Genomic DNA, 11,561 nt, shown 5'->3' with positions numbered 1-11,561 from the left:
GGAGGAGATCTGTTGTAGGCCTGCACACACTGAAATATTAAATTACATTTAACCAGCATAATAGTGTAGTAAGTTATGCCCTATAAGACTTTTATGTAACTGTGTCTCAAAATAATGTGTGTAAATGCCGCACTCCATTTCCTTCATATGGCTAGTAAACTCTTCAGCTTCATCATATCTGAAATATATATGTTTATATATGAACATATGAACCACACTTGTCTGAAATTTTTTCAAATTGATGTGAAACCTCCAAATGAGCCTTCAATATGTGGGACTTGAAAATCAAATAAAGCTAAGCTGCGCTTGCATAATCTCATAACCCAAACTCACTTACTTGTATTCTGGTGCTGTCACCTGTAAAGGGGAGATTTGCTCAAGCCCTCAGGATGTGATCACCTATCGGGGCCCCAGGAAAGCCTCGGCCCTGGTGCCTGACCAGTCTGTCGGCATCCTGCTGCAGGGACCCTTCCCTGGGCGCTTCAGGGGTCAGGGCGTGGCTCAGGGTCACTCCTCCTCCTGCATCTGCGCATCCTTACCCGCTGCTGGTGGCAGAATCCGAGTGAGGGGTGGCTATACCCTGAGGCAGATGGTCAGGGTAGCACCTGAGATAACCTGGGGTGGGCACCTGTGTCAGTGACTTTCCCCACAGCTGCTGACACAGGAGCAGGACGTCTCCTTTTCTCTCTCCTGGTTTTAAGCTGCTGGGAGGATTATCAGCTGGGGAGGACACTGAGTTTCCACTTCTCAAGAGTTTTGACAGAGTCTGGTCGTGGTGTCTCCACTCCACCCTGCATTCAGACCCAGAGATTGATTGTGTTGTATCTGGAGGTTGGATACGCTGACTGCATTCCACCTGGGAGTAGCAAGCATATTTTCCCCTGTAATTTCTGTACTGTTATCTTTATAGTCTCAGTCACTTTCCCACAGATGTGAAAAACATTTAAACGTAGCTGGCTTTAAGCGTAGACACTGCATTAAGCCTGCTGAGGTCAGTACACTAATAAACATGCGCTTAATGGTTTTCAAAATGAGGCCTTTTGATGTTGTTTTTAAATTTACTTCTGATTTACATTTAGGGTCCTAGAAATGTAAAGTTAGTATCATTATAAGGTACTGCTTACAGCCTTGTCAGCTAGACATACACAGACTTAAAGCCATTTGACATATTTACCACTTTAAATTCAGTATCTTCTTTAAAATAAAGTAACCTCTGTTACACTGCTGCACAGTTTGTTGTCACACAATTGTTTCTATGTTGTTTCACTTTTTTACTAGCTGAAGCTTTCGCCCAAATAAACAGAGAAATAAATTAGTAAGTGTAACAATTTCCATATTCAAAAGTCAAAGCTGTAACTTAAAATGCAAAGCAAAGCCACTTTACTATCAGTTGATGTCCCAACATGACATATACCTAATTCTCCTGGTTAGGAAAACCCCCGAAGTTAAGTACAGGTGCCTGATCATAGAATCTTAGAACAGTTATGGCTGGAAGGAGATCGTGAAGTTGGTCTAGTTAAAACTCTCCTGCTGTGGGTAGGGACACATGATATTAAGGATTATTTTCTCTTTTGGAAATGCACACACTGTACCTTTTTCTGACAGATACATGTAATTTAAAGGGACAGGGAGGAAAAAAAAAAGCCCAAACCAAAACCCACAACAGAATTTCTTTTCTTTTTTTTTTTTTTTTAATTTTGCATTAAAGAAAGGAACTTCATCAACATTGATTGTCATTTACAGAAAACATTCAAAAATCATGTGTGCATTATTATGAAATGCTAACAGTGTTTAACTAATAATTTACAGATCATAAAATAAGACAAAGATCTATTACATTCTAAAGTAATATAGAACCTTTTCATTTGACATGGATGCTGGTCCTACAAGATTCATGATAAAAAACCCTCAATGGTCACTTTCTAAATGAATCAGGCTGTCTTTTTACTCACATACACATAAATCAGGTCAATTCTATTAAACAAGGGAGAAAGATCAGAAGGGAATTGCAGATGTAAAAATGCTGGATGAACTCCTGGCACTGTTGAAATCAGTGGAGCATTTGCCACTAGTTTCAATTGAGCCAGACTTTTACCCAGTACATCATGATTCATTTGTAGTTCTGCTTTTTGCATCTACAAGCCAGTTAAGATACATGACAGTTATTACGCAATTAGGCTTATTAAAAAAAAAAAAAATCACTGTTGACTCTATGAGGCATTTGATTTTAGAAAGGAACTTTTATTTGTCTTTTGCGAGTGATTAATTTTGAGTGTTACTCATTATTTTATTAGATTGTTTATTATCATACTTCTTGACAGGCAATGCAACTCTTGTGTGTTACCAACAGTGGTAAACATGCTTACCAAATTAAAAACAGCACACCCCTAAAATTAAAATTAAACTGATTTACAACAATATAACTACAGCCAAGCACCAAATAGCTCAGGGCTTGGATCCTGGATCCTTAACATCTCATTTCACTCTAACAAAATGAACTGGAAATAGGATAAAAACATTAGATATTTGAAAGTGGGAAGTATATGAAAAATCATTTCTTCTCATAATCCTAAAAGCATTTTCAGGGATATTCCAAAAATATTAGAAAGCTTCATTTAAATCTAAATATCTATCTTAATTAGGTTTTTATTTTTTTATAAATTGGTAATCACAAAATACTAGCCATTAAAGTCACATTTGGATGCCAGAATAGCATCTAAGTACTTTGCTAATTATTTATGCTCCTGCCTGCATTACATTATAGCTGTTGATAAACTGGACATAGTTTCTTTTTTCCATTATGATCTTTAAAATGTGCATTTGGTGAAGATCAGTTATGGCTTCAGATTACAGCTAATAATTGACCTGACCTCAATTCTGAATAAGAAATTAAAGGCATACAAAAATATTTTGCTCATTGGAAAGAGAGAAATGTTTCTATTAATATAAGTAATGTCAGAAGGATTCATAAAAGCCATATGCTGTAAGAAAGCATTATTTGCTCGAACAACTTTTCTTCAAATCAGTCAAATGCAGTCTGCAGGAATTATTATAATACTCACTTTACAGACTTGCTGGGATCATGTTTCACTGACAATCTGGCATTTTTTTCCCAATTATGTACAGAAGCATACACTAAATATCAACAGCCGGTCAAAGGCCTTATCTATTACAATCAGTTTCCATAAAAACTGAAGAGTACATTACACTTACAGGAAACAAGTACATAATTTGCTCTTTGATGTTTTTCCTCTTTAAAAAAAAGCCAACATTACAAAGTCTTATGTTTAAACAGAGACATAGAAAAAGTCAATGTATTCACTGTCCCAAGTTATTTACAGCAAAAATTACAGAGACAGCATACATAGTATCAGACCTTTCACAAGCATATATTAAAAGTAATTACATATGAAAAAATATTTTATTTGTCTTCTACATTTCTACAATACATACTCAGGTATCTTTCTTCTTGTTTTGTTTGTTTAGTTTTTAAGTAACTTCTTTAGTGTTAATCAAATGAGGCAGAGAGTGCAGTTGTAAAATAAGGGATTTTTTTGCTGTTATGATTCCTATATTCATTATATTGTCCATTCATTACAACTGAAGTAATTAGTTTAACATGGGAATTATATCGATTAGCATAAATCTCAAAATACCCAATGTATTTGATTTAGCTGAGTGTTGATAACAGCTTAGAGTTCAGTTGTGCTTTATTTGTTGCCACAAGTACAATCACAGAGCTGCTCCCAAAAGTGTACTAGAGGTCACATGGCAGTCACACAAGAGGCAAAGACTATCATGGCTAGTTTACTGGCTATGCTACTCAGTGGCTTTTTAAAAATAAGTGCACAAAAAATCCCCATATACTGCATGAGAATGTGTGGTCCACACTCCGTAGGGTTAAATGATTATTAGCTTTTTTTACTAACAACAAAACACTTTTTTTGCCTGATTCTGACATTGAAGTGACACATTAAAAAAACCACAAATGTAGTGCATCTGAATCTGAATCCCCAAAGTCAACAGCCTAATGTAGTTACTTTGACTTAATTAAGCTGTGTGTCTAATCAAGACAAGTATAAGTGCTTTTTTTTTTTTTTTTTTCTTTTTCTTCCAAATAAGCTGGTTTTATCTGAAACAATTGTCAAGGTAAAGCTTGTTCTTTCCTGTTCTTGGTGCTTAACCATTTGCTCCTACTTGTGTTTCAATGCAGTTGCATTCCTGTTGCCCAAATAGGGGGCTAGTGTGTTCCTAATATTGAAAACTAGGAGCCATTTTTTTTTCAATATCTCCAGACAGAGTCATATATTGAATACACTTTACTGCTGTCCATGTATAGTCATAAACAAGGATCTCAGCATTTTCTTGAAGCACAAAAAGTTTTCTCAACAGCAGTATCTTCATTCATAAATTAGCAGCTATACCCAACAAATGAAAAAAAATATGCAAAATCACGATATCTACATTAGTTGATTTTTTTCTTTATGTTATTGTACAGAAGACCACGTGCAAAGCAAACAATTTCTGCAAGTACAGTTACAAAGAAACAATTACAATTTTACTTATTGCTGCTATATCCAACGCTGTTTTCTTTCACTTTCCCTATGTGCTGTGCTTGAATTGTGAGGATGATGAAATTATGCAACTGTAGTACATCGTGTTATTGAACTCACTGTCAGCAGTATTATTCTCGATGCCTGCAGTAACACCCAGGAAATACTTCTCCTTTCCTGGAGCATTTTGTTTATTGCCTTATCCTCTCAACAGAAATGCAATGCAAAGGTCATCTGGAGGACACACACAACAGCTGCCCCTGGACATTCAGCCTGCCTTTTTAGGAGATTTACTGATTTGTGAGCTACCACTGTGGTAGTTTTAGGCCTCTTCTTTTCACAATGACTCTTGTCTGCAGACTGAATACACAAGGGGCTTTTAGAGCTGCAAACAGCTGCTGGGGTGATCACTTAGTGGGGCATTGGGCTCATTGTCACACAGTCATGCAGGGACAACAGACGGAATGATGCATGCAGGCACAATACAGATAAGTGAGAGCATGAAGGAAGAGGAGGAAGGAGCTTCCTTTCTCCCATCTGGGTAGAGCTTCCCTTGCAGGTTGCAAGTACTGGTCAACTTTGAGAAAGAACGAAGATGAGTCCTTTAATACTCCAAGCCTCATTCACTAGGAGTTAGGAGTAAAAGGAAAAGGAAAGAGAGGCTAGATTCTCTGACCATAAGACTGAATCTTTTAATGGGAAGCTGTCATGGTAACAAGAACCTCAGTCACTTGGACATGGCTCCTAGCAACCTGAAGGATTAAAATAAAAATTGCAATGGGACGCTTGGCAAAGAATATGATGGTGAAGATTCTGATGCATAGGGATGCTGGCCTCTCCACCTCCTGAAGCTGTACATCAGTCTTCTAGGTGGAGGGAGTTCAGAGGGTGGAGGGAGTCAAATACCTCACATACTCACTGTGGTGACAGGAGCAATGATCATATTCAGAGCTGAGGAAAACCTCTTGGTTCAAGACATGTATTAACTTAGTGACTGGCAATGTAATCCACTGCAATTTATCCTTCTGTGTGCATTCTTGTAATGACAGAAAATCTGTGGTGTAAACCTACAGATAAGCACATTTCAAAACTCTAGGAAGTGGGAGTACTTTTCACTAGTACAATATAACATGGGGTAATGTTTTCTTGGTGCGAGAAAGGGACTAATCATACCATAGAGAAGTATTGCTACAGAGTCTTGGGCTAGCAATGATTTTGTGCATCCCTGAGAGAAAATGGTAGCTGTTAGCCACTTGCTCATGTTTACTTGTTCTTCACAGTCACTTCTCCATGTCCTAGCTCAGTGCTCTTGTCATTGCTGACAAGAATCACTTATTCCATGTCTTCACCTTTCCACTTACATGCCTGCAGCAAGTCTGAATATGAGCTCATGTTAATGGTACATAAAGTGGGTACTTTGAAACTTTGTCAGTTGTCTAAATTCAGTAGTTCATACAAAGCTTGCTTACATTTTGCTCCCAAAAGAACCTTAACATCATGAGGGTGATGGGTCAGTAGAACTCTGCTGACTGTGAAACAACAGGCAAAGTCTAACAGATCAAGCTGAGGAAATACTGACAGTGAATTCAGTTTATACCAATGTTACTTCTAATCATTGGCTTGAAAGCCTTGTCTGGGTCATGTTCATTTGGGCAGCTCAAGCCATGCCCTTCAAAGCCTCTAACATTCTATACCATATTATCACTGTTATATTTATAATTATTTTCAGTAATGAAACATCCCTGAGTGGCATAGAGTGCAACGTTTGCATCAAGCAGTGATTGTCATTTACGAAGCATGAAACTTAAAGAGTGAAGACGAGGACGGGGCCTCCAGCACACTGTTCCTAATGGATGTCAGAGATAGGATTTAATTTCTAGAGTGGAGACAGAAGGTGCTGGGATAGGCTAGTAGGTGTAAATGCACTACTATTTTATGGCCAGGGAAAAGCAAACTGTTTTTTCTCAGGGTTCCGTTTCATACATCCCAAGACATAATAAATTGGACCAAAAAAAAAAATCTTCTGTGTTTCAGTTTGATCTTATGTGCTATATTCCTGGGATGTTCAAAAGACAATGACTGAAAATAGGAACCACCTTCCGGGCTGGACCTTAGATCTTCTGAAAACAGCACAGTCAATGCAGAGTCGGGAGGGAGGAGAAGGAGTGGGGCAGCCTGAACATCTATCAAGTGACGTTTGACTTCAGAGGGGTGGAAAAGTCAAAAGGGAAAGGAGCCATCAGCTGCACATCTCTAACTAAGCTGCCTGACCGGTTTGTGAGGCTGATGCAATCTTAGAGAGGTTCATACAGCCTTGTAGAGGGAGGCCAAGAGGCTAGCACACAGGAGCAGCTTTGCATCCTCTTTGTGTAGAAGTTGTTATATCAGAAATCCTGCAAACTGTCCCAAAGGGAACCACACCCCTACGCAAGCTGCCACTGTAAAACTGAACAAAGGAAATCGCATAACAAAGCTCATTTTCATGGGCAGCTCTGGTAGCTGCTCCACCTCAGCACCATAACCTAGTACAGGTATTGAAACAGTACTGGTGCTCAAGGTGCAACAGGAAAATAAACTGACCCCTGTGAAACTGGGCTGAAATGAACAACACAGAGCATGAATTCAAAAGCATTTAGGAGAGTAACATCTGCCTTCTGCTCAACAGAGCTCAAAAGGGACCTTGTAATGCCAACGGCCCCAGTCTTGCTACCAGTTGAGCACCTTCTTGGCTGAAATGCCTCAATTTTTAGTGACTCTAGTTAGAGCTGAGTGTCTGACAACTTGAAGAATCAATTCATTAATGCTGTTCATTCACAAGCCAGTCAAAGCCAAGTGTTGCTTTTGGAAACAAGTTTCCCCAACTGAGGTGCCTCCTACTACCACGTTTCTTTTCTAGCAATTTCCATTAGAAGGAAATATGAATCTTAGAATTAATTCTTTATAAAAAGAGCAGTCAAGAGTGATATTTACAACAAAATTAAGTCTTTGTGGTAGTATAATGAACACTGTACATCTGCTTCCTCAATGCCAAGGGTAATTTAGCATAATATAGTTGGATTACTGGAGAGCAATGCTAGAAGTAATAGATTTAATACATGCTTTAAATATGCTTTTGTTACAGGTGCCAGGTAAATCAATCATTAAAAAAACATGTCTTATTTGAAAAGTTTGTCACTAAAAAAATTAACAAACATATCCAGTTACTACTGAAAGAAGATGTGACAAATTTAGTTTTAGACACTTATTTGAAAAGCTTCTATCATTTGAAAAGGTTCTACCATGGACTACTGAAAGCCAAAAAAGACTAAAATGAAGAACTGGTGGTGTGAATTATGAAGCTGTTTACTGAACCTGATTCTATTTTATCCTCAAAAGTCAATGGACAACTTGAATATATGATGTCCAATATCAATAATTTGCAATTTTGAGTCTAAGTGACTATATCAGCAAAAGCAATCACAAAAATCCAGCCTCTGGCATGTGATCATTATATGTTGTTCTACACTCAGTCAATGAAGGGCAACAGAGGTACTGTACCTATGTGGCCAAGCCCAAATGACAGAAAATTAAATAAAATCTAATTGCAGTTACCACAGAACATTTCCATAAATAAATAATTTTTGAAAATGAATTTTCATTTTCCAAGTAAACAAGAACACTATTTGCTCAAATCCTGTACTAATAATAACAAAAATTTGTATCAATGACAATGAAGATCTTGTATGGCAGGTATTAGAAGTTTTAGGATAAAAGCGAAGAGTCCACTTTTATTTCTAAACTGGATATTTCCACCTTAGTGGTCTCTCACAAGTTACTTATCTTTTTACATTAATTTCCACATCTTTAAAATGTGATCATAATCATCACTGATTGGAAGGGTCATGACATTGTAGTGATCTAAGAATAGTTCTTTACATACTAAAGGCCTTGCAGATAATGTTTAGCCATTTTCACTGGTGACCTCTATTTAGTTATCTTGCCTGAGAAGTAATTCAAAAATTCCAAGAAGTGATTAGCTTATTAGAGAAGAAAACAACATTTTCAGGATGCAACACACAATTGTGAAGGTCTATTTATAAACATGACAAACCTCTTTAATAAGCAGCACTATGAACAGTATTATTTATTACTTATTCTATATTTCTATGGGTTGGCTAAATATATACTTTTTATATACTGTAAATGAATTTATAAAATATTTCAAACAGTATGTGTGTGCTCTTGTGTTGGGAAATCAAGAAAAACACGAATCCCTTGCAATTAAAACTGAGCACTTCTAGGGTCCAGTGTAACTCAATTTTTCCCCCGATAAATCTTACACAAATAGTATGTACACATAACGTTTTGATATAAACATCATATTTGGGATCCTTTTCTTGGATTTGCCATACAAGAAGGGCTGCAAACAGGTAAATCACCTTATAAAGCAATGTCAGTTTTACAGTTAGAGTGCTATAAAGAAGCATCAAGAGAAATGCTTTATTACATTAATTGAAGACACTTTAAAATAGTCTCTAGAGAAATGTACTCTGAATTTAGAGCAAAAATAGTAACTTTAGTAACTGCTGTTCTATAGCATTAAGCAATTTTGAAGAGTATGTCACATTTGCAACAAAATTCTCACAACTAAGTTTGCTGGACAGATTTTTTTCTGAGTTGCAATGGACCTGCACGGAAATATTTATTAGCTGAGCATTTTTAATTACCCTTGTACCTCTTCTGGCATTGCTAAAGCAGAACAAATTGTGATATTCTCTAGACTTGATTCTACCACAAAACACGTATGCAAACTTGCAAACTGACTGATGGAAGGCAAGGGAGAGCTCCTCAAAGAACTTGAAATAGCCTGTGAATTATCTGCTCATGCAGAAGAGAGAAGCTTGAGACCAGAGTTGCACAAGGCATTAAGTTATCACTACAACAGATCAACTTCCTTCACCCACCCCAGGGCTCACCTGTGGGCTCCCTGTGACACTGCCCCTCCATGAGCCTGGAAAATGGGCAGGTTCTTTGTGCTCCCCCTTGCCTTGCCTCAGATTGCACTGGCTTCTGCACTGGTTTGAAATAAAGAAACACATCTGCTTGCGATCCTGCCTTCACTTCCTTTCTTCTCTACTGCCTGCTTCTTCTGATTTCTGCTCTATGCCCTTTTCTGTCATCCCAGGAGGAGACTATTCTGAAAAAGTTCACAATGGGTAAAAGTGGTGGTAAAGAGAGATGTAACAGAAATTGAATCCCTCTTTCATAGCTAAAACATCTGTGTTTTGTACTACTGGCAGAATGCAGATACATTAATAATGACTGCTGATTAAACTTAATTAATTCACAAGATTAAGTCCATGGCAGCCTTCCGCTCCCCTCTGTGTTTGCCTTTGGTTTTGCAAGGAAATGCATGTACAGTCAGTTCAGAGACAGACAAAAAGAAAGCTCCAATCCTGTGCTCCACTCCTGAAATCCATCTAAAATAAATCCTATATATGCATATATATATATACAGTAATATACATACAGATATATACATACATATATGCATGTGTTTAGAACATACACAGATGTATGAGTGTAATGGAAACCATCAGTCCCATCTAGATGATGAGTATCAGAAACAGTGACAATTACACTGTTGTTTGTAGTAACCACAGACTTCACTCACTTTTGACTTTCTTCCTCCTTCCCTCCTTTCCTTCCTCTTCAGAGTTACATTTGAGGTTTGCCATAGTTTTCACTGAGCTTACCACCTATCTTTCTAATGAGTTCAACAAAAAACTGAAGCTACTTTTCAAAGCAGTATATATAAAACAAAATCATGTATGAAATCACAAAAATGTACATATGGGATTGTCTACATTTTTACTCCATATTTCAGATACTTTACTGAGATCAGGTCCTATTATCTTCACTTTTAAATATGTTCTATCCCTGTAACAGTGAGAAAATAAAAAAAACACCCCAATCCTATTCCTCTTTTCACTAAAACCTTCCAGACAAGGCTTTTGCACCATTGATACATTCCTGATGTTTGATTTACACACAGCACACATGCATTACATTACATACATCTCAGAAGTGATCCTGTCATTACATATTGGCAGCTGACAATTTAACTCTGGCAAAGCAAATCTTGATTGCCCAAAGTAAATCTAATACATTACTTGGAGAGTAAGAAATACATGAAAGCTGGGTTGAGCATCCTTTAAATGTAGGCATGTGATTTTAAATTATAGCATGTATGCATATAATGCATACATACATATATACATACATACACATATATATGTGTATATATATATGTGAGTGTGTGTATCTTCCATATATGCACCGTAATTTCCAAGACAGCTACAAATTTCCACATGCATTAAACTATCTAAAAACATAGAACTAGTCAGTCTAATAAGTGGAATTTTCTTAAATTATATTTTAACAATAAACAGCAAGAGTAATACTGCAAAGTACTGCTCTATTATCATGTATATCTACAATAAAATTCTAGGAACAGTTGTCTCCCAAAACATCCCCCAGTAAAAGTAAATTAAAAAAAAGGTAACACCCAGTGTCCTATATCTGTATATTCATTGTCAGTTCAAAAATGAAAAAAAAAAAAAAGGAAAAGTAAACAAAAGAGCAAAAAGACATCCCCACTCAGAGTTGCATATTTACATTCTTCAAACTGTAGCGGTGAAAAATAATTCTATTAAGTGCAGGACATTCCTAGTGTTGCAGTAGTGACATTTTAAATAATTTCTTCATGAAAACATTTCTCTTTGTCTTACTAGTGATGCATTCCATGACTATGTGAAAATTCTATTATCCCCTTCACTTGCAGCCAGTTGAATCTGGATTGAAAAGCTCCTTGTATAATGGAGGAAACAGTGTGTTCACTATGTCTGGATGAGATTGCTTAAATACCTGCAGTTTCTCTCCATGCAAGTTGCAAAGTGCAGTAATTGTTGGTATCTTGGCTATTAACTGTAAGACATTGAAACAAAAAAAAAAAAAAAAAAAAAAAAA

The 11,561-nt window shown here is 36.9% G+C and overlaps 1 protein-coding gene across 1 annotated transcript in view; it reads right to left on the bottom strand.

Moving 5' to 3' along the window:
• Window positions 1-1,559: 1,559 nt before the first annotated feature.
• The window catches only part of RORB (RAR related orphan receptor B), a 138,446-nt gene continuing 128,444 nt past the window's right edge, over window positions 1,560-11,561 (bottom strand). Inside the window, exon 10 of the mRNA XM_012577416.5 lies at window positions 1,560-11,519. Coding sequence (XP_012432870.3) covers window positions 11,367-11,519 — 153 coding nt within the window. The 3' untranslated portion in view covers window positions 1,560-11,366. The remainder of the gene's footprint in view (window positions 11,520-11,561) is intronic.

Source organism: Taeniopygia guttata, chromosome Z (assembly GCF_048771995.1).
Source record: "Taeniopygia guttata chromosome Z, bTaeGut7.mat, whole genome shotgun sequence".
NCBI classification, from domain to species: Eukaryota; Metazoa; Chordata; class Aves; order Passeriformes; family Estrildidae; genus Taeniopygia; species Taeniopygia guttata.
Note: the sequence above shows the minus strand (reverse complement) of the source record. Positions and strands in the feature narration are given on the sequence as shown.